This window comes from Podarcis filfolensis, assembly GCF_964270895.1.
Source record: "Podarcis filfolensis genome assembly, chromosome: 13".
NCBI lineage: Eukaryota > Metazoa > Chordata > Lepidosauria > Squamata > Lacertidae > Podarcis > Podarcis filfolensis.
This window is the reverse complement of record NC_139615.1, coordinates 22,884,127-22,908,235: the sequence shown is the minus strand read 5'-3', so window position 1 is coordinate 22,908,235 and position 24,109 is coordinate 22,884,127. Positions and strand designations below refer to the sequence as shown.

At 42.4% G+C, this 24,109-nt stretch overlaps 1 protein-coding gene across 5 annotated transcripts in view; it reads left to right on the top strand.

Annotated features, from left to right (window-relative positions):
• Window positions 1-24,109, top strand: part of LOC310747525 (uncharacterized protein) — a 46,396-nt gene that overhangs the window by 799 nt on the left and 21,488 nt on the right. For 2 of the 5 annotated variants that reach the window (XM_083581984.1, XM_083581987.1), the window contains exons 3-4: window positions 21,958-22,248; window positions 23,170-23,187. In XM_083581984.1, the coding sequence (XP_083438110.1) occupies window positions 21,958-22,248; window positions 23,170-23,187 (309 nt within the window). Of the gene's footprint in view, window positions 1-851; window positions 1,143-19,282; window positions 19,573-21,223; window positions 21,290-21,957; window positions 22,249-23,169; window positions 23,188-24,109 lie in introns of those variants that run through there. The other 3 variants (XM_083581988.1, XM_083581986.1, XM_083581985.1) reach the window with 2 other exon arrangements.

Below are 24,109 nucleotides of genomic sequence, written 5' to 3'. Positions count from 1 at the left end.
CTTATATCATCCCAGAAAGCAAATCCCAAAATGCTGATACATAGTCTATGCATTGTCAAAGAATTCTGGCCAATATTCAGAGTTGCTGCATCCTAAAATACTCATCCTATTGGAAGCTTGACATAGGATTGCCTCGTAAGATATTTTTGTTCACCTAACTATTAATCTTCTATGTATTTCATACAATCATTGCAAGGGATCGTTGCCTTAGGAGAGCAAGAAAAATTCTCAGGGATGACTCACACCCTGGCTATCACCTCTTTAATCTTCTACCCTCGGGCAGGAGATATAGAAGTATAATCAGCCATACCAACAGGCTAAAAAATAGCTTCTATTTGTGGGCTGTTAGGCTGTTGAACGGAAAATAACATAGCAAAATTGACTTGCGAGGTGGTGTGTTGTTCAATAAGAGATTGAGTGTTGGGGGGGAGGCTCGTTTAAATTCATTGTACACAGGTTGTACAATGACAATAAAGGTATTATTATTATTATTATTATTATTATTATTATTATTATTTACATTTTCAAAATTAAATTAATAGTTTACAACCTCAAATTTCTAAATAAAAATTGAGGTGGCATTAAAATGCTTTAAATAAATAAAACAGAGTAGGACACTTGCATGCCACTTTCCACAAAAAGAAATAATTAAAGGCAATATACAACAAATAATTACGGGGGGGGGGGAACAGTGCTAAAAAGCAATAAAGTAAGACAAAAATAATGGTGATAAAGCAATCTAATTCCACATAATTACTCAAATGTTCACCCTCTATTGCAACTACATTTTCACTTACTCTCTGTATTCATTTATGCTCTTTCTTTATTTCTTCCATTTGTTCGTTCTCTAGGTGAACTTCCTGCTCCTGGTTTATTCTTGAATTCAACTTTGGTTCCTGAAGGGGAAATTATCGCAGTACTCTGTACGGCTCCATTAGAGGTTGTGGTGACCAGATACTTTCTCTGTAAAGATGGGGCTCCTGTTTCATTCAAGAAAGCAACATCTCAATATGCTCGATACATAGTCTATGCATCGCTGAAGAACGCTGGCCAATATTCCTGTGGTTACCAGCAGAAGGATGCAAAGAACCAAGAGAAGACATCTGCCCTCAGTGTTGCTCAGAATCTGATTGTCCAGTCAGGTAAGGTTGTAGAAACACTCAGACTAGGAAGGGACCTGCAAGAGAATGTTGCATGGTGGGATAGTCCTGTTCAGAGTTCCAACTACCCAGTCATGCTATATTCCAACACAGTCCATTTAATTCCCCACCCATTTGGTTTCTATTCCCCTACCACAAAAGTTAATCATAGTCATGGAGCATGTTCAGACTTCCCTGGAGCATATTCATATATTTATCTAAACAAAAATAGGTGGTTTTTATACCTATGCAACAAATGTTGGAGGACCTGGCCAGTAGCATACAGATGATGGCACTTCTCCAGGAACACTGGTCAATGGCCTATTAAAATGCACAGGCGGAGTCCGCCCAACCACAAGTGACCCCCGAGCGGAATAATGACTCAAGACAATGTGCTATGGGATTAAAATTGTCCCCAACTTTATTAAGTTTCAGATGTAGGGAGACTTTGGCTCAGGCACTGGGCATTTATCCTTCTCAGTCCCCAGCCAGGGATCTGGGAGACTTCAGGGTTATCCAGAATGTGTGGGGATTGGGCTGGCTCTGGGGAACATATGTTCAATCACAGAGCCTGCCCCCCATTTCACTGCCGTTGGAGGGGAGAGCAATGACAATGCCTCCCTCAAGACCCCTTTAACGGGGAACCCTGGTATCACCGCCACAAGGGGGGGTGGATCACCGCTTCACACACCCCCATTTAGGAAAATAGTCTAAAGGATTCCGCCCAAGGCCTGAAACCGCCAAAGTTGTGACATTTTTCTACGGGAAAGGCAAAACCTGCCAATGCAGGAAAATTCCTTTCCGGCCCTTCAACAGTAACCCTGAGGTAGCAGCGCCTGCGTACCTGTGGAGAAGAGGTTAACCTGCAAAAGAAGACTTAACTGAGGGAGGGCAGGGTGGGAGCCAACTGCCGCTTTGCAGGTAAGATTCACCCTGGCAACACCTCCCCAGGCGGGATTGGCACAGAACCTCCAGGTATCCAGCCTGGGGAGGATGAAGCCAGCCTGAACTACCAGGAGTTGCACTGGGATCCGGGGAGCTGCACACAACCATGCGAAAGGCACCCCCCATTTGATGTGGGGAGCGGTCATTGCTGTTAGGCAGCTTATCAAAGAGTGATGCTTTTGCAACCTGTTAAAAATATTCATAATTTATGTCTCTAGCCTCTAGCAGTAGGGCTTAGGTCATCTCAAGTCCATTTTGTTTCAATTCTTTTGGCACTTCATGTTTTTCTGAAGAATGCATGAAAGATTACATGTGTTCTTCCATCCAGCTAAGTTATACTTTGAGTATGTCATAACCATTGATTATGTCATAACCATTGATTTTTACTTCAAATCAAACCCATTGTTATGATGCACATTAACATTTATAATCAGAGTGGAAAACTGTTATAATACACTTGCATATTCTTCCAAAAAGCATCAAACCATAGGGAACTTGTTAATGTCTATCTGCTGATTTATCTACCTGTCTCTGGTCATATCTGAATAGACACCCAAACCTTTCTGATCTTTTGCTAGTCGATCCAGGTCAGACAATACCTCCCTATATTTGGATTCTCCGCTCCTCATTGGTGCTTCTTCTCCTGGTCTCAGCTCCAATCATCACCTATTTCATGGAGAAGTGTAATTGCTCATTGTTCGGACCTAGAAACTAGGAAATCCCATTGGAAGAAAGAAAAATGCCTCCAGACTGTTCTTTGTCTATCCTCCTAACCTCATCCATCTATTCACTTACAATAACGTTTCCAGTATTCTACTAAGCCCAGGTCAAGTACTGGTTTTGACCTTTAAGGTTCCAATAAATGGCTTGGGTTCATGACATCTGGTCAGCTTGAAAGAAGTTTTTATAGCAGGTACTGAAAACAATACAGCAAATGTGTCTGCATAGTATTAATGGACATCTTCAATTGATAGCATTTTGTCTTCTGAGATTTAAATCTTGTGCTGCTTATTTTAACATGCCTATGTTTTAAAATGTTATTTGTATTTCTGCCAAATAAATTGTTGAGCTATTGTGTTGCTTTGTATTGTGTCATATTTCTATAATATGTTAGCCACGCAGTGTGTGTTATGTTTACAAAGACCACATTCTATGTAAATGAGTAGAGAAATAGATATACAGATAGAAATACAATTATATCGGAATCCTCAGCTGGAAGACCATGGTGGGGAACCTTTGGGGTCCAACCCCATTAGCCAGCTTTGATAGATGGACAGGGCAACCCACCTGTCCATCACATGACATAATTCTGTTAAAATTCCTTCATACATTTCCCAAACATGTGAACCACAAAGCGGGGGGGGGGGGGTTGTCCGCCCTATGTTTCGCAAGCCACTTCATGACATACCTTTCAACCTTCAAAACTAAAGACTCAAAGGAACAGCACAACATGGCTTCAAAGAGCTGCACTGGGAAGGAGAAACTTCTCCCCTCTCCTTGAGCAAGGCATGCTTTGCTCCAGCAAAGGGACAACTGGGGGCCCACGTGAAGCGTCCAATTGTTCCATTGAAGGCCTGGCTTTATTTATTTAGAAAAATAATTATATGCTGATATTCATACATATATATCAGAGTGGTTTACAACAATGGTACATAAAACCATATAATAAAAACCATATTAAAAGGTTAAAATCAGAAACAAGCTGAGGATGTCAGGTGAAGGATGGGTGGAGAGGGCTTCCATAATTTGGTCAGCCAAAGGAGGAGACATGATGGGCCTTAGTGCGCCTGTGGACTGGAGGCACCCAACACCAGTTTAAAAGCAGTCCAACCTCTGACAACTTCCCTCCTGGCTCCTAAATATTTTTCTTCCACAAAGGCATTCTTATTACACACCTCATTGTGGGGATGATTAGAGAGGCAGGAGAGAATATATTATTTAATATGCACTGATCAGAACATGGAGGCCGTGTGCTCCTCCATGCTAGTACAACAGACCACACCCTCTTCAAGTCACATGTCTACTGTAGGAATGTTGTACTTGACTGCAGTTTTACATCCCACACTCATTCCTCCCAAGACACAAACGTGGGAATGAGCAGGTGAAGATTTTAAAATTGGTGAAACACTGCAAGCACTTTTACGCTGCATACAATTTTGTGACCATGGATTCCAGGCAGGAGGGAGAGCAATTTGTCCAAACAAGCTGTCCCAGGTGTAACTACCAAATCAGAAGCACTTGCAGTAGTAGATGGTATTGTGCTGGTATCTATCCAACCAGTTGAGGTTGTGCTGCTCAGAGGACCAGTGTCCTTCACTGTCAGAGTCAATGTTCATTAAAGTCCCTTTAAGAAAACTGGTCATTCTCATAGAAGGCCAAACTAGCTAAAGGGGGGTTCCTGTTTAAGGCTCAGTCTGTGTATGACTGCTGAAACAACAACTCTGCTTTAATAGAGTCCCCTGGCTGAACCCTGCAAGGAACCCTGTCCATAGTACTTTCTCTGTGATGCCTTGTTTTGCACCCCCTCATCTCTGTGCTGCTGAGGTAGTCAGTCCAAACGGAGAGCAATTTCGTAGGTTCTCCTCCCCAAAGGAACACCTTACCATCTCCCCAGCCTTCCCTTTCACTTGGAAGACTTGAAATCCATCCTCCTGTCATGAACGTTGCATGAGTACTGCCTATTTCCCAGGGAAAATGTGCATGCTGGGAAGTGTCCCAGGATTGTGGATTGACCTCAGATGCAGTATCAAGCTGTGGTCATCCAGTTGCTGCTGGACTACAGTTCCCATTTTCCTTTACCATAAGCCACGCTGGCTGAGGCAGATGGGAGATAGAGTCCATCAGCATCTCAAGGGCCACAGCTTTCCCACGCTCACTCTATGCAGTATGTTGGCACATGGACAGGGCCACTTCAGATGCTTGCTAAACAGGATGATGAGGGCAGCTAGTTTGCATATCAGCGACAGGCAGGTGGGACTTTGATATGATAATGTTTATTAAATGTTTTCATCACTTTCATTTTTTTTTATTCTGTTGTTCTAGTGATGTTTGCTGACATGGACTCTCTCATAAGCAAGGGTGTTGTTACAGCTGTGAAAGGTGAACTTGAGTAATCTAAAATATTAAAAGGACATTAAAAGGAGTGAATGGAATAGGTAATGAAGCCCCAAAATAGCACTTAGATTTACTGTAGACTTTACCACACTGGTTCAGCCTAACATCTATTTTGATAAATACACTTCCTTCCTTTGAGGTTTTTATGAATGCATTTTTAAAAGTTTGGCTTAATGGCTATGTTTAATTTTTGCAGTTCTGTTTTTCAAAGTATGCCATTGCCTATTAGGAAGCAACCCTTTGCACAAAAAGCTACAGTAAAGCCAACCAAAGTTAAACCGGAATGAAGTTTAACCAGATCCAAGCCTCATTTTAGAAGCAGAGCTGCTGCTCTACTTAAGCCTGCCAAATGGAAAACAACTCTTGAAAGGTGTGTTTATGCCAGATTGCCAGGTCACATGATCTAGCTGAATGGGTTTAGAATCCAGCGTAAACTCTCCCTTCTTGGTTTTGCCCATGTCATGCCACCAGGATGCTCATTTTGGGTAAGTTACACCGGCCTTGTCTCAGCTAGTTTTGGCTGAGCAGGCAGAGCCCTGGTTGAGCTGAGTTGAGCAAGTTACACCTTTGACTGAGCCAGGGTTGGGGACTTAATGCTGGCTGAACCCAGATGAGTCAGGAATCAGCTGCCTTAACAAAAGAGCTATTGCATCCCAAACTCCCAATCTCAGCAGATCTTGCCATAGTGCTTTGACCAAAAGAAAGAATCCACCCACTAGCTATTCATGTTACCTGGGGACCCTGTCATATAAAGAGCCAAGTCCCCCCACAAAACGTTCTTTCCTTTTCCTTATACTGAATTTCCATAAAGAAGAGCAACTGCAATGAACAGACAAGTTTGAAAAAGAAATGAAACACAACACTGGAATAATAATCCGATATGAGTTAGTTTTTATAAGTTTCTCTCAGATTACGGTAATTCAGAAATTGTCACAGTTCTTCGGGACACAGAAATAATCTTCCTAGGACAGTCTAAAGGCTCACTGAAATTACCACTTCCACATCTCCAAGGAAGCTTTCCATGGGGTTACTAATAGAATGGCTGAATCCTTCACACCAGAGATAGAATGTAATAAGATGAAACTGGTAGCCATACAGCAGGAAGGACCAGATCACTTGCTTTACAAAACTGTTGCTCTTTCCACTTTAATATCAGAAACTGCTAGAGCAGGGATCAAGGTCCTGTGGCATTAAGCTCTCCATTAGTATTAGCATCTCCTTTCCTGGGCTCCTCCAACTTCCGAGACTCTACAGCAGCCTTTGTCATGGAGACTACAACATGCAGCAGCAGCAGCAGCAGCAACAACAGAAAGCATGAGAGCTGAAGCCTGATTTGATGAAGTGAACATGCGCGATGCCCGACCATTTTGCCTGACATTCTTAGAATCATTAAAATTAAATCACTCTGCCTTTCATATCTGAAGGCCAGATGAAAAATAAATCCACAAAGCTGAAATATATGTCAGGAACATTGTAAAGTACATTACACAGTAATAAACGTTGTCTGTCAACTTTTAAGTTCACAACATATTAACAGGAACATAACACCAGGTATACTTGTGTCCAAACATATTTATACCTGATTTAGACCAACTGACATTAACTGAGATTTTACAATGTATTCATCTCAATTGAAAAAAAACAAAACAAAAAAACATGCCTGCACTAATGCGAAGTGTGAAACTGAGATCTTCTGGACTGCAGCTGAGGGATCCCCGCCCCCTCCTGCTTGCACGCAAGTAGGAGTTGGACGGGACTGCTCTGATGGGATCCCTGTCCCCTTCTGCTTGCACGGAAGTTGGAATGGGATTGGGGCTGCTCCGATGGAAAGGGAGGCACTGCGTTGCCTGAGCCTCGCCGCTGCCACTCTCGGCCCTCCTCCGCCTTCCATGCCTGACCCACCACGCACCCCTTCACCACCACCACCGAAGAACCAACAACTCAGGGGCTGCCCAGGCTCATGGAGAAAGGAGACAGAAGCCTCTGAGGAAGAGGAAATGTGGTGGTTGAGGGCAGGCCATCAGCCTGGGCAGGCCGGGTCTTCCTGTTATATATCTGCTGGGATCAACAAGGCATATGACCCTCACCTGAATCTCATTTAACTCTTTTGGGGGGGGGAATTGGCATCAGACGTCATGTGCATGGAAGTTGCCAAATCAATTAACCAACTAGGGTTGATAGGATTCCTTGCAAATGAAGGAAAACAACTTTTCTCCTTGTATATGTTGATAATATGATTTTGGTAACTGAGAACAAACAAGAGTGTACAGAAACAAGATTGGGTGCAGGCCTGGCCAGGACATAGGCATGACACACCTGTGACAAAGGTGACCTGTGTGCTTGCTTGCTTGATTAACAGCTGTTGGGAACTTGAAGGTCCCTTAGAAGGTCCCTGCTCTCCCTTCTAATGGTCTTTATATTGGACCAGGAGACTCCAATAGAGAGCATTCCATGTCAAGAAGGAGCGCAAGTGGGCACCCTATCAAATGACAAGGCAGGAGCTACTCGGAGCAGGGCCTTTTCACTGGTGGTGCCCATTGTATGGCTCGCTCTTTCCAGACCTGCTCTCTTTTGGCCTGTATTTTGGAGCTTTATAATCTAGGAAGACTTTGGAATAACAGGTTGACAAGTATTATCAGTTGCTGACGTATGAGCAGATTTTATTTGCTGTTATTCTGGGTTCCTGGTGCACCAGGGTTTACACCAGCGTAATAGAGTTGGCCAGGAAGAAAGAAGAGATACAATTTATGAGCTTTCTCCATTGTCTGCACAGCAGGGGGTGTTCAGTCAACAGTGCAAAGGCTGAGCTGAAGCATTCCCTGCTGGTTACCTGCTTTCAGCAATAGGGGTCACTGTTTGGTAGTACCCAGTTGGTTAGCTGTCAGATTCTAGAGCTACCTATTGGTGGCTCTTGGGTAAATACAGAGTCCATTAATAAAACACAGTGTTCATTCATTAAACAGTAACATAAATCTCCATTGCTACATATTGGGTATGTATTTCAGCGGTTGAATGTACAGCTTTATGGCCATGCTGTAGTGTGGTGCTTGTGAATGTGAATAAAAGGTGGCTGGGCTCATTGTCCCAGGGTTTGGGGGGGAGGTGACAAAATTGATTTCCAATAAGTGCCCCCCCCTTTATTTCCATTACAAGTCCTTGAGTCTGTACTCTGAATAGTGACACCAGGGACCTACAAGGTGCAGGACTTGTCAGTCCAAGGGCACAGTCTCATCAGGGCTGACCTTAAGGCAATTGGGGCAATTTGGCTAAATTGGGCCCCGCGTGCCACTCCTAAGGGGGCCTCCACACCAGGGCACTCTAGATAGATTTTATTTATATCTATAAGATTTTGCAGACTTTGGCTGGGAACTGGGGCCCTACAAAAAAAATCAAGTTGTGCCCTACTGCTTCAAATTGGGCCCCACTGACTAGCCCTGCATCTCATAGTTGCTGGGCCTGAGTTGCCCTGCCCTCACATGAAGTCTTGGGTTTGCAATTTTGGGAGAAGGGAGACTGCCTGCTGGGGAGCGGGTGGGCTGATGAGGCCCCCTAGATTTAGGGGCCCTAGGCTTCAGCCTACTTAGCCTATACATAAATCCAGCACTGGGTCAAAGCAGCAGCCACCCCTCTGCCACCGCCATCGCTGCAGCATCAATGTCCCGAAAGTGTACTGTAGTATTTATCTATTTAGCCATGCCCGCCCCAGCTGACTAGATTAGTTGGCCCGAGGAGTGATGCAACCGGGGACTCCCTAATTGAGCAGGGGCTAGCAACGCCCCCCGCGCAGAGGGGAGAACACGTGATGAGCCCGCAAAAAGGAAATGGCTTTAGTGGGTGGGTGCTCGGGGGCCGCAAAAGATTGCTTTTTCAAAATTGTCGGGGGGGGTGTATGCGTGTGTATGTGTGTATGAAACCAGCCCAGGGGCCGCAAGTGGCCCCCAGGCCGGACTTTGGACATGCCTTTTATAGGCCATGTTACCTAGGGGGTGGTTTGTGTGCATGGGTGTGTACATGTGTTAGCTCCATTTTGGGCATGGGATGCTGGTATGCAGCCCCATCTACATTATCCTAAGGGAATACTGTCTGGCCGGGGGGGGGGGGGAGATTGTCTATTTCTTTCCCTAGAATGAATTTTTCACAGCATTTCATGTCTAAATCTTCTCTCTATCATGTGAAATAATCTACTCATTCTCAGAGGGGTTTCTGGTGGGGAGTTAATAGGATAATGGATGAAAAGCTGCCTTTCTGACCATCAAATATTATCTCTAAGGGTGAGGGTCATAGATATGTTGAATAGTCCACCTGAAGGAAAGGTATAAAATTAAACATCCTTGAGTCGTAGCTGCAGCCACATGTGGGGGTGTTCCTCAGGGGAGGGGATAGAAGCATGCATGCTGCAAAAGTCGTGATGATTTCCGTCTCGTCTGTGAGAGAAGTAGAAGGAGCTGAGAGTCAGAAGTGGGGAAGAGTGGACAAACATCAGATTGGCAAGCCAATTCCTGCTCTGCCCTGATGAATATCTTCTGGGTTCTCTGTAAGTTAGGGAAACTGGGAAGGGAAACTCCATAATTCGCATCAGAGTTTTCCTAGGAGTGTGTGTGTGGTTGTTAAAATTAATGGACTTAACTTAGATGACTAAATTGACATGTTTTATCAGAGAAAAGTCATTAATAACATTTACTAAAGATTGGAAACCTCCCACAGACTTTTTGCGTGGAAAAGAAAATGAAATAATGACATTTGGATTTGAGGACTGAAGAAAATGGTTTATAGAAGGTGGAATTATTAGGTGTTACACTGGAATGGATGTAGTGAGTGATGTTTATATGTAGTGGTCAGATGAAGAATCAGAAGTTCTTTAGCTTCCTAACTTTTCTCTCTTTTTCTGTTTTAATTCATTTATCATTTCCTTTTCTTTATCACTTTCTTGTTCTTCCTTTCTTTTCCCCCTCTGGATTGATGTTTTTGTTTGGATTTTAGAAATAGATATTGGACAATAATCTTTGTTATTCTCTTTATAAACTCTAATAAAATTAATTTTTTTTAAAAAAAGTTAATGAACAAATAGCAGGATTCTAGAAAAGGCCCATAAGTAGTGAGAGTTATGTACAAATGGCCTCTTATACTTCTCCATACTACTATTGGACAGAGAAACTAGGGAGAAAATTCCATGTAATTACTTGAAATGGAGGAGAAATTTCCAACATTCCAGAAATAGCACAGCTTTTCATTTCCCCTTCCCTTTTCTCTGCTTCTGTGAAGTTAATGGCAGTGGGAAATGAGTTGGCAGCCAGGCTCCCATTCTGCATCCTCCCGCATTGCCCAAAACCAATGTCTTTCTAAGGCTATCTGGCGGGTGGGAACAGAAACAGCATAGAAAATTATTCAAAATACTAGAAGCAAATGCTTCAAGATGGCCTTTTACTATAACAGTGAGAAAAGGAAAACTCATAGAAAAAATATTTTTGAAATGTTCTCAGAAAAATACCTTGTAGGAATTTTTTGCTTGACTCTAAAAATAAAAATGGGGAGAGGCAACTGTAATAGAGACAACAGTACGTACTCATACTTAGGGTTGCCATACGTCTGGGAAATTCCGGAGCGTGTGCCTCAGCAACTTTGCCTGGGTTTTTAGTTGGGAATGTGGCAAGCTGTATGACGATAGATTATGTGAAGTTTCCATTATAGCTCATAAGTCCTACGCAGAAGGTGATGGCATAAAGCATACTGGGACAAGTTAAGCTGGGTTGAAGCCAGATCCAACCCATTTTCAACAGAAGGGCTGCTGCTCTAAGTGGGGCAGGGGAAAAACAAGTCTAAAAATATTGTTCTATGTGAGGTTGCCAGGACTCAAGACTGTTTTGAATGAGCTCAGGTTCCAGTCTAAGTCACCTGCTCCTTGCCACATCCCTGCAACAGCCTTCTGGAGGACTTACAGTGTCCTCAGCTTAACTAGCTGTGCTATGATGAGCATATCTTTGTCTGAGCTGCATGGTGAGCCCAGCTGAGGGAGAGATCTCTTGCATTCTGAGGACTGCAGAAAACCCAAGCTGTTTTCAACAGACATTTTTAAAAATAAACCAAAATTAGGTCTTCCTCTTTAACTTGTGGAGGACATTTCATGAAAACATCTACCATCTTTCTTCTTCTTCTTCTTCTTCATCATCTTCTAGTACTATCTGCAAGAGAATAAAGGATTTCAGTTTAAGAATGACTGGGTTATACAACATAATGTAAATGTACAAATTAAAGAAGTGCTAGTAGAAGGAACAGTGTGAAACACATGGGGGAAAGGGCAATTCTATTGGTTCCTGCTCAGCTCTGCATTCGCACATGCTTGTTTAATCTCTTTCAAACCCCATGCACCCTTTTGCACCCAGAAAAAAACCTGCAGCAGAATAGGAGATGCTCTGGCATATAGAAAACGTAGAAATTATATGCCATTACATTGACTCTCATTTATATGTGTATTATTTGCACAAGTGGAAACTTCCAGGGATTGCTAGAAAACACTAAAGCCACTCAAAAGAGGCTGCAGCCAAAATAGCAGGTCTGGAAAATTATTGAAATACTACTCTGCCCTTGTGTTTACTTGTTAAAACATATTATAAACATATTGCATGGATGTTATTGCAGGTGCCCTTCTTGCAAATCACTGGTGTTTGGGTGATGACAAAGATTCAGAGCTTTGCACTTCTGCAGGTGAGTTTGAGACTGTGCAAGACTGTGTGCGCTAGTGTGTGCCGGATTGCAGAGAATGGTGTGTGTGTTCCTCTACTAGAACCAAATGTTTAATGCTAAATGTTCATTATCAAAGAAGGTCGGGGCTGTTTCATTTCATCATCAAGCTTTTAGAAAATATGAGATGTACTAGAAGCTGCCACCCACACTTTCTCAGTTCACCAATCCCAGCAGCCCTCCATCCCCTACACCTGGCTAACCCCTCCTCCATTTACACCTCACTTACCCCCTTTCCTATCCCCTCATATCTTGCCTGAACCTCCCCACCCTTTAGGCTTGACTGAACCCTCCTTCCCTCACATTCTGACCACTTACTAAAGCTATTCTGACCTTCTTTTACATCCTGCACTGCCTGCTTTTAAATGAGGCCAGGAGGGGCTTTAGAGAGCAAAACCACTCTCTGAAGGGCCTCCCATCCTCCTTTAAGCAGCTCATGTGGGCTGGAGCTAGAGAGCTGCTGTATCCTAAAATACTCAGCCTATTGGAAATGTGACATAGGATTGCCTCATAAGATCTTTTTGCTTACCCATAGCTCTCAACCTTCCCTTTTTTTGTGGGAAATTCCCTTATTCCAGCGCCATTTCCCGCTGCTTCCTGCTGCTATCCCGGATTGTTAGATATCCCGTAGACTGTCCCCAGGACAGGTGAAGCTGCTGATCCCTTATTTTCAAATCAGAAAGTTGATAGCTATGTGCTTACCTAACTATTAATCTTCTATACCTTTTAGAAGATTGAGAGCTTACAATCCCAAATTTCTAAATAAAAATTGAGGTGGTATTAAAATGCTTTAAATAAATAAAACAGAGTAGAACACTTGCATGCCACTTACCCCAAAAAGGAAAAATTAAAAGCAGTATACAACAAATAATTATGAGAAAACTACGCTAAAACGCTATACAGTAAGACAAAAATAATGGCGATAAAGCAATCTAATGCCACATGATTGCTGAAATGTTCACCCTCCATTGCAACTGCATTTTCACTAATTCTCGGCATTCATTTATGCCCTTTCTTTATTTCTTCCCTTCGTTTGTTCATTCTCTAGGTGAACTTCCTGCTCCTGATTTATTCTTGAACAAAACTTTGGTTCCTGAAGGGGAAACTATCACAGCACTATGTGCGGCTCCAGCAGAGGTTTTTCTGACCGGATTTTTTTTCTGTAAAGATGGGGCTCCTGTTTCATCCAAGAAAGCAGCATCTCAATATGTTCAATACATAGTCTATGCATCACTGAAGAATGCTGGCCAATATTCCTGTGGTTACCAGCAGAAGGATGCAAAGAACCAAGTGAAGATATCTGCCCTCAGTGTTGCTCAGAATCTGATTGTCCAGCCACGTAAGATTGTATGGGATAGTTGCATTTAGAGTTCCAACCAGCCAGTCATGCCATATTTCAGCACAGTCCATTTAATTCCCCACCCATTTGGTTTCTATTCCCCTATGACAAGAGTTAATCACAGCCACAGCGCATGTTCAGACTTCCCTGGAGCACATTCATATATTTATCTAAATGAAAATAGGTGCTATTTTGCACCTATGCAACCAGTGTTGGAGGATCTGGCCAATAGCATGGAGATGACAACACTTCTCCAGGAACATTGTTTAATAGCATATTAAAAATAGGTATTGCTTTTAGGCAGCTTATTTAAAAAAATCATTATTTATGTGTCTAGCCTCTAGGAATGGGGCTTAGGTCAACCTAAGTCCATCCTGTTTCATTTCTTTTGGCACATCATGTTTTTCTAAAGGTTACACGTGTTCTTCCATCCAGCTCATTAATACTTTGAGTAGGGCCAATGAAATGAATGGTTCTTTGTCATAACCATTGTTTTTTAGTTCAAATCAAACCGATTGTGCATTCCTCAAAATATGCCTTTTATCATTGCTTTTCAATGCATTTCCAAATAAAATACACAGGTTATATTAAAATACGTATTTCTGTGGGTGCCTTTTGTGGCAAAACCACATTACAAAATCCAGAGAAGTGTGTGATCTAATCAGGAGTTGTGTTCTGATGCACAGTTCAGTTAGGCACCACTGCCTTGATAGAGCACAATTATGAGAGCCTTGTTGTTCTTGATGGGATGAAGAGCCATGCTTTTCTGATATTGTCCATGTTTTTACCCACCCAGGTTATTATGATTCCAATGGTAAGTAAGCAGCATTGGTGAGTAAAAATATTGATTTATCTTACTGTTTTAGTATACCATTTTAAATCTTGACACAAGAACAAAACAATGCAATTCATAATCAAACACAATCACAAAAAGAAAACATTTTTTTCTCATTTCCCATCAGAGATCATTAATACCCTAATGCCACATTTATAGAATCTTTTTGCCATGATCTGATCCTGGGACCCAATGCCATGCCAACCCTTGCCCTGCCTGCTGCTGTCAACAAAGATTTGGCCTAATTTTATCCCATCACTGTTGAGCAATCTGGTTATTTTGCTGCTCACATGGGTAACATAGTGCACTTGCCTGGGCAAAAAATGATTAAAAGAAACCAGCCACAAATAGATCATTCACACCCACTGTAAAATTAACTTTCACCAATAATGAGAGTTTTAAACCTCAGATAATATATATATTATATAGAAGGTATTCAATAGTTCAATTATGACTGGAGATTATGTAAATGATAAGGTCTGCCTCTTCAACTTGCTGTAGACATTTCAAGCAAACACCAAATTCTTCAACATTTTCCTTTCTTGTTCTCCCCTTCTCTAAAACACCCTCAAAGGGTGGATAGGATGGAGTATACAGGAAATAGCTATAGTTGAAAACTGAGCAGATTGTTTTTCTTTTACTATTTTATTATATGTTGCAAACTGCTACAGGGATTTCTTTTTCTTCTCTGTCATTCATTGTAAAGGCCTTTGGCGATATACAATAAAAACTGATTGATTGATACTATTTGAGAGAATCAATAGGAGTATATAATCAGAGTAGGAAAAGTGTTATGATAAACGTGTACATTTGTCCCACAAGTATCAAACCATAGAGAACTTGTTAATGTCTATCTGCTGATTTGCCAGCTGTCTCTGGTCATATCTGAATAGAAACCCAAACTTTCTGATCTTTTTCTAGTCGATCCAGGTCAGACAATACCTACCTATATTTGGATTCTCCGCTCCTCATTGGTGCTTCTTCTCCTGGTCTCAGCTCCAATCATCACCTATTTCATGGAGAAGTGTAATTGCTCCTTGTTTGGACCTAGAAACTAGGAAATCCCACTGGAAGAAAGAAAAATGCCTCCAGACTCTTCTTTTTCTATCCTTCACACCTCATCCATCTATAAACTTACAATAATGTTTCCAGTATTTTACTAAGCTGGTTTTGAGCTTTAGGGTTCCAATAAACGGCTTGGGTTCATGACATCTGCTAGGCTTCCCAGAAGTTTTTATAGCAATACAGCAAAGGTGTCTGCATAGTATTAATGGACATCTTCAAGGGATAGCATTTTGTCTACTGGGATTTATATTATTTGCTACTTATTTTAACATACCTATGTTTTAAAATATTATTTGTATTTCTGCCAAATAAATTGTTGAGCTATTGTGTTGCTCTGTATTGTGCCATATTTCTATAGTATGTTAGCCACCAGGTGTGTGCTATGTTTACACAGACCACATTCTATGTTAATGAGTAGAGAAACAGGTACACAGATAGTAAAACAATTACCTCAGCTGGTAGACCATGATGGGGAACCTTCTGGGGTCCAACCCCATTAGCCAACTTTGATAGATGTACAGGGCAACCCACCTGTCCTTCACATGACATAATTCGGTTAAAACCCCTTCATACATTTCCCAAACATGGGAACCACAAAGAAAGGGGGGGTTGTCCACCCTATGTTTTGCAAGCCACTTCATGACATGCCTTTCAACCTTCAAAACTAAAGACTCAAAGGAACAGCACAACATGGCTTCAAAGAGCTACACTGGGAAGGAGAAGCTTCTCCCCTCTCCTTGAGCAAGGCATGCTTTGCTCCAGCAAAGGGACAACTGGGGGCCATGTGAAGCTCCCAATTGTTCCATTGAAGGCCTGGCTTTATTTATTTAGAAAAAATATTCATATGCTGATATTCATACATATATATCAGAGTGGTTTACAACAATTGTACATAAAACCATATAATAAGAACCATATTAAAAGGTTAAAATCAGAAACAAGCTGAGGATGTCAGGTGTAGGATGGGTCGAGAGGGCTCCCATAATTTGGTCAGCCAAAGGAGGAAACGTGATGGGCCTTGTTGTGCCCATGGACTGGAGGCTCCCAACAGCAGTGTAAAACCAATCCAGCCTCTGGCAACTTTCTTCCTGGCTTCTAAATCATTCTCACCCACAAAGGAATTCTTATTATGCTTCTCTTTCCTCCCAAGACACAAACAAGTTGGAATGAGCAGGTGAAGCTTTTAAAATGGGTAAAACAATGTGAAAGCACAGTTATGCTGTATACAACCTTGTGACCAGGGATTCCAGGCAGGAGAGCAAATTGTCCAAACGAACTGTCCCAAATGTACATACCAAATCAGAAACACTTGCATAAGTAGATTGCATTGTGCTGGCATCTATCCAACCAGTTGAGGTTGTGCTGCTTTCCTATGATGCTGAGGACTCCGGCTCAGAGGACCAGCCTCCTTCACTGTCAGAGTCAATGTCCACTAAAGCCCCTTTAAGGGAACTGGTCCCTCACATAGAAGGCCAAACTAGCTACAGGGCGTTCCTGTTTAAGGCTCAGTTTGAGCATGACTGCTGAAATAACAGCTCTGCTTTAATAGAGTCTCCAGGCTGAACCCTGCAAGGAACCCTGTCCATAGTACTTTCTCTGTGATGCCTTGTTTTGCATCCCTTCATCTCTGAGCTGCTGAGGTAGTCAGTCAAAAAGGAGAGCAATTTCATAGGTCTCCTCTCCAAAGGAACACCTTACAGACCATCTCCCCGGCCTCCCTTTCACCTGGAAGCCTTGAAGTCGATGTACATTGCATGAGTACTGCCTATTTCCCAGGAAAGATGTGCAGGCTGGGATTGCCTAGGATTGCAGGTTGACCTCCAATTCTGTATCAAGCTGTGGTCATCCAGATCCTGCTGGACTACAACTCCCATTTTCCTTTACCATAAGCCATGCTGACTGAGACAGATGGGAGATAGAGTCCATCAGCATCTCAAGGGCCACAGCTTTCGCTGGCTAACTCTATACATTATGTTGGTATATATACAGGGCACTTCAGATACTTGCTAAAGAGGCAGATGGGGGCAGCTAGTTTGCATATCAGTGACAGGTGGGACCAAGACAATGTTTATTAAATGTTTTGATCACTTTCAGAATTTTTTATTCCATTGCTCTAGTTATGTTTGCTAACATGGACTCTCTCATGAGCAAGGCTATTGGTGTTACAGTTCTGAAAGGTGAATTTGAGGAATAAGCTAAAATATGAAAAAGGCATTAAAAGGAGAGAATGGTATAGGTACTGAAGCCCCCAAAATAGCATTTACATTTTCTGAAGACTAATTTACCACACTGGTTCAGCCTAGCATCTATTTTGATGAATATACTTCCTTCCTTTGAGGTTTTTATGAATGCATTTCTAATAGATTGGCCTAAAGGTTATGTTTAATTTTTGCAGTTCTGTTTTGCCATACACATCATTGCCTCTCATGAGGTTCCTGTATCTGTAGAGGTGGGTATCATAGAAAAAGTATTAGGGAGCAACCCTTTGCACAAAAAGTTATAGTAAAGCAAAGCAAAGTTAAAGCGGCATAAAGTTTTACCAGATCCGAGCCTCATTTGAGAAGCAGAGCTGCTGCTCTACTTAAGCCTGCCAGATGGATAAAAATCCTTTAAATGCGGGTTTATGCCAGATTCACATGATCTAGCTGAATGGGTTTAGGATCCAGCGTAAACCCTCCCTTCTTGGTCTTGCCCATGTCATGCCACCGGGATGCTCATTTTGGGTTAGTTACACCAGTCTTGTCTCAGGTAGCTTTGGCTAGGTAGGCTGAGCCCTGGTTGAAAGGGTTGAGCAAGTTACACCTTTGACTGAGCCAGAGTTGGGGACTTAATGCTGGCTGAACCCAGATGAGTCAGGAATCAGCTGGCTGAGCCAAAGATCCATTGCATCCCAAACTGCTCGTCCCAACAGATCCTGCCATGGTGCTTTGACCAAAAGAAGCAATCCACCCACTAACTATTCGAGTAACCTAGGGACGCTGTTATATAAAGAGCCAAGTCCCCCGCCCCCCAAAAAATGTTTTATTCTTTTCCTGTCATGAGATTCCTTATACTGAATTTCCATAAAGAAGAGCAGCTGCAGGGAACAGGTAAAGGTAATGGGACCCCTGACCATTAGGTCCAGTCGTGACCGATTCTGGGGTTGCGGCGCTTATCTCGCTTTATTGGCCGAGGGAGCCGGCGTACAGCTTCCGGGTCATGTGGCCAGCATGACTGAGCACCTTCTGGGGAACCAGAGCAGCACACGGAAACGCCATTTACCTTCCTGCCAGAGTGGTACCTATGTATCTATTTGCACTTTGAAGTGCTTCCGAACTGCTAGGTTGGCAGGAGCAGGGACCGAGCAATGGGAGCTTACCCCGTCACAGGGATTCGAACTGCCGACCTTCTGATCGGCAAGTCCTAGGCTCTGTAGTTTAACCCACAGCTGAAAAAGAAATGAACAATGGAACAATAATTTGCTATAAGTAAGCTTTGATGAGTTTATCTCAGATTAATTTGGAAATTGTTGCTTTTCTTTGGGGAAGAGAAATAATCTTCCTAAGCCAGTCTAAAGGCTCACAGAAATTACCACTTCCACATCTCAAAGGAAGCTGGAGCCTCTTTCCATGGGGATACTAATAGAATGGCTGAATCCTTCACACCAGAGATAGAATGTAATAAAATGAAACTGATAGTCAGACAGCAGGAAGGACCAGGATCACTTGCCTTACAAAATGGTTGCTCTTTCCACTTTAACATCAGAAACTGCTGGACTAGGGATCAAAGCCCTGTGACATAAACGTGGCCCACGAGGTCTCACAATGCAGCCCAGGCACTCTCCCCTCTTTATAGACCATATTATCTAGGGGGTGGTTTGTGTGCATGGGTGTGTACATGCTTTAGCTCCATTTTGGGCATGGGCTGTTTCTATGCAGCCCCATCTACTTTGTCGTAAGGGAATACTGTCTGGTGTGGGGGGGATTTCCTATTTATTTCCCTAGAATGAATTTTTCACAGCAAATGTCTGAATCTTCTCTCTATTATGTGAACTAATTTACTCATTTTCTGAGGGGTTTCTGGTGAGGAGTAAATAGGATAACGGATGAAAACCTACCTTTATGACCATCAAATATTATCTCTAAGTGAATGTGCCTGAGGATCATAGATACGTTGAGTAGTCCACCTGAAGGAAAGGTATAAAATTATACATCCTTGAGTGGTAGCTGCAGCCACATGTGGGGGTGTTGTCCAGGGGAGGGGATAGAAGCATGCATGCTGCAAAAGTCATGATGATTTCCGTCTCGTCTGTGAGAGAAGTAGAAGGAGCTGAGAGTCAGAGGTTGGGAAGAATAGGCAAACATCGGATTGGGAAGCCAACTCCTGATCTACCCTGATGAATCTCTTCTGGGTTCTCTGTAAGTTTGGGAAACTGGGAAGGGAATTCATGGATATGGTCAACTTCTTGAAAGATCTGGGGAAAGTAAACTCCATAATTCCCACCAGAGCTTTCCTAGGATAGTGTGTGTGTGTAAGATGGAAAGACTGATCATTACCAAGAATGAAGGAGTGGTTTTTAAAATTAATTGACTTAGTTGAGATCGTGAAATTGACATGTTTTATATGGAAAATTCTGGAGCATTTGAGGGAGCACATGCCTGTGTGAGAGAGGGATCAGTGCAATTAGCGGTGGTGGATGGCACGGTGGGGAGTGGGTGATCGTAAAACTTTGACACACACCACCGCCCAAAAAAGAAAAAACTCAACAACTTTGTCCAGATCTGTAGTTTTGGGAATTTGGCAAGCTGTATGACAATAGGTTCTGTGAAGTTTCCATTATAGATCATAAGTCCTACGCAGAAGAAGATGGCATAAAACATACTGGGACAAGTTAAGCTGGGTTGAAGCCAGTTCCAACCCATTTTCAACAGAAGGGCTGCTGCTCTAAGTGAGGCAGGGGAAAAACAAGTCTAAAAAATATTGTTCTACGTGAGGTTGCCAGGACTCGAGACTGATTTGAATGAGCTTTGGTTCCAGTTCAAGTCACCTGCTCCTTGCCACATCCCTGCAACAGCCTTCTGGAGGACTTACAGTGCCCTCAGTTTAAATAGCTAAGCTATGAAGAGCATATCTTTGTCTGAGCTGCATGGTGAGCCCAGCTGAGGGAGAGATCTGTTGCATCCTAAGATGCACATGTCTTTAGATCTTGTGATAGGATTGCGCCTGAGGACTGCAGAAAAGCCAAGCTGTTTCCAACAGATATTTTAAAAAATAAATCAAAATTAGGTCTTCCTCTTTAACTTGTGGAGGACATTTCATGAAAACATCTAACTTCTTTTTCTTTTTCTTCTTCTTCTTCATCGTCTTCTTGTACTAACTGCAAGAGAATAAAGGATTTCAGTTTAAGAATGGCTGGGTTATACAACATAATGTAAATGTACACATTAAAGAAGTGTTGGGAGAAGGAACAGTGTGAAACACATGGGGAAAAGGGCAATTTTATTGGTTTCTCCTAAGCTCTGCGAATGCACATGCTTGTTTAATCTCTTTCACACACCATGCACTCCTTTTGCACCCAGAAAGAAAAATGCACCAGAATAGGGGGTGCTCGGGTATATAGGAATCTTGGCAATTATATGCCTTTACATTAACTCTCATCTATATACGTATTGCTTGCATAACTGGAAACTACCAGCAGGGGCGTTCCAAGGGGGGGCTCACTCTGGGTGCCATTCCAAAGGGGGGGTGACAAAAAGCAGACCCCCAATTGGCGGCAACCCCAAGGGCACATGCCGTTTGCCGTGCCCCTCCCATGGGCGGTGCACCGTGCCCTGTGGGTGGTGCACCACACCCCCAGGATACACGCCACACCCCCTGAGACGAACACCGCTCTGGGTACCAGAGCAGGTTGCTTCACATCTGACTACCAGGGATTGCTAGAAAACACTTAAGACAATCCAAAAGGCTGCAGCAAAAATAACAGATTGAGAGAATTATTAAATCATTGCTCTGCCCTTGTGTTTACTTGTTAAAACATATTATAAACATAATGCATGGATGTTATTGCAGGTGCTCTGCTTGTAAATCACTGGTGTTTGGGTGATGTCAAAGATTCAGAGCTTTGCACTTCTACAGGTGAGTTTGAGACTGTGCAAGTCTGTGTGTTTGTGTGTGTGCAGAATTGAAGAGAATGGTGTGGGGGGTGTTCCTCTACTCATTCCAAATGTTTAATGCTAAATGTTCATTACAAAAGAAGGTCAGGGATGTTTTGTTTCATCATCAAGCTTATAGAAAATATGACATGTACTAGAAGCTGCCACCCACACTTTCTCAGCTCACCAATCCCACCAGCCCTCCATCCCCTCCACCTGGCTAACCCCTCCTTCATTTACCCCTCACTCACCCCCTTGCCTATCCCCTCATATCTTGCCCAAACCTCCCCTTTAAGCTTGGCTGAACCCTCCTTCCTTCTTCTATGCATTTTTAAGAATTAAATTGAGAATTTGCAACCCCAAATTTCTAAATAAAAATTGAGGTGGCATTAAAATGTTTTAAATAAATAAAACAGAGTAGAACACTGGCATGCCACTTCCCCCCCCAAAAAATAATTAAAAACAGTATACAATAAACAATTATGGGGGGAAACAGTGCTAAAAAGCAATACAGTAGGACAAAAACAAAGGTGATAAAACAATCTAATTCCACATGATTCCTCAAATGCTCATCCTCCATTGCAACTACATTTTCACTTACTCTCCGCATTCATTTATGCTCTTTATTTATTTCTTCCGTTTGTTCTCTAGGTGAACTTCCTGCTCCTGATTTATTCTTGAATTCAACTTTGGTTCCTGAAGGGGAAATTATCACAATACTCTGTATGGCTCCATCAGAAGTTGTGGTGACCAGATTCTTTCTCTGTAAAGATGGGGCTCCTATTTCATTCAAGAAAGCAACATCTCAAACTGCTCAATACATAGTCTATGCATCACTGAAGAATACTGGCCAATATTCCTGTGGTTATCAGCGAAATAATGCAAAGAACCAAGTGAAGACATCTGCCCTCAGTGTTGCTCGGAATCTGGTTTTCCACTCAGGTAAGGTTGTAGAAATGATCAGTCTGGGAAAAGACCTGCAAGAGAATGTTGCATGGTGGGATAGTCCTGTTTAGAGTTCCAGCTAGCCAGCCATGACATATTCCAGCACAGTCCATTTAATTCCCCACCCATTTGATTTCTATGCCCCCACCACAACAGTTAATCATAGCCACAGAGCATGTTCAGACTTCCCTGGGGCACATTCATATATTTATCTAAATGAAAATAAGTGCTGTTTTGCACCTATGCAACCAATGTTGGAGAATCTGGCCAATAGCATGGAGATGACAACACTTCTCCAGGAACACTGTTTAATGGCATTTTAAAATAGATATTGCTGTTAGGCAGCTTATCAAAGAGTGATGCTTTTGCAACCTGTTAAAAATATTCATGATTTATGTGTCTAGCCTCTAGGGATGGGGCTTAGATCAGCCTAAGTCCACCCTGTTTCATTTCTTTTGGCACATCATGTTTTTCTAAAGAGTGCATGAAAGGTTACATATGTTCTTCCATCCAGCTCAGTTATACATTGAGTAGGTGTAATGAAATGAATGATTCTTAGTCATAACAATTGATTTTTAGTTCAAATCAAACCCATTGTTATGATGCACCTTAATATATACATTAATGTACACATTTTGTATGCATTCCTCAAAATATGCATCTTATCAGTGCTTTTCAATGAATTTCCAAATAAAATACACATGTTATATTAAAAAACATATAAAGTGGGTCCCTTTTGTGGTAAAACCACATTAAAAAATCCAGAGAAGTTTGTGATCCAATCAGGAGCTGTGTTCTGATCCACAGTTCGGTTTGGCACCTCTGCCTTGATAAGAGCACATTTATGAGAGCTTTGTGTTTCTTGATGTGTTGATGAGCCATGCTTTTCTGATATTGTCCATGTTTTTTCCTGCCCAGGTAATTGTCCTTCCAATGGTAAGTAAGCAGCATCAATGAGTAATAATATTTATTTATCTTATTGTTTGTTTTAGTATGCCATTTTAAATCTTAACAGAAAGACAAAATAATGCAATCTATACTCAAACACAATCACGAAAAGAAATTTTTTTTTTCTCATTTCCCATCAGAGATCATTAATACCCTAATGCCACATTTATAGAATCTTTTTGCCACTGTGGAAAGTTTGATAGCACTCTTGATGTCAGTGTCAGTGTCTGAATTTCTCTCCTTTTTTGCAAAGACAAATGATTGCCATCAATCAAGAGCCAGTTGGCTATACAGAGAGTCAGGGAAATGCATCACTCTTTACTGGTTTTCCTGCTATTTGTGCATGCTTTTCACCATACCTCTTTATGCCCCATTCCGTGCCCAATAAGCATGGGACGCCTTTGCCCAGCGGGACTGTTGCCCATAGATTGCAGCAAAATACTGGGCAAGGTTTTGGTCAGTATCTTTTCTCTGTGTGATGGGCTCATGGGAAAAAGCTGCCCCATGAACCCTTGCTGAAGGGGGGGGGGGAGGAAGCTTACATAAGTCTCCTTCCCCTGGAGCTCACAGTCATTTTTCTTTGAGAGTATAGAGGTGGGCCCCATAAGAGGACAGGACTGACCATGGCAACCCCTAGCATCGTTTCAGTATCTGCCTGGTTGGAAACTGCACCCTGGTCCCCCAGTGAGACCTTGCATGCTTGGCTTGCACCACTACAAGATTCAACACCTGCCGACTCCTGTCGTATAGGTCAGGAGAGATCCAAACCCAGTGGATCCATTCCATCTACATGGGGATTGTGGAATGGTGAACTGATCCTGCGACCCAATGCTATGCAAACCCTTGCCCTGCCTGCTGCTGTCAATAAAGATTTGGCCTGATTTTATCCCATCATCGATGTGCAGTCTGA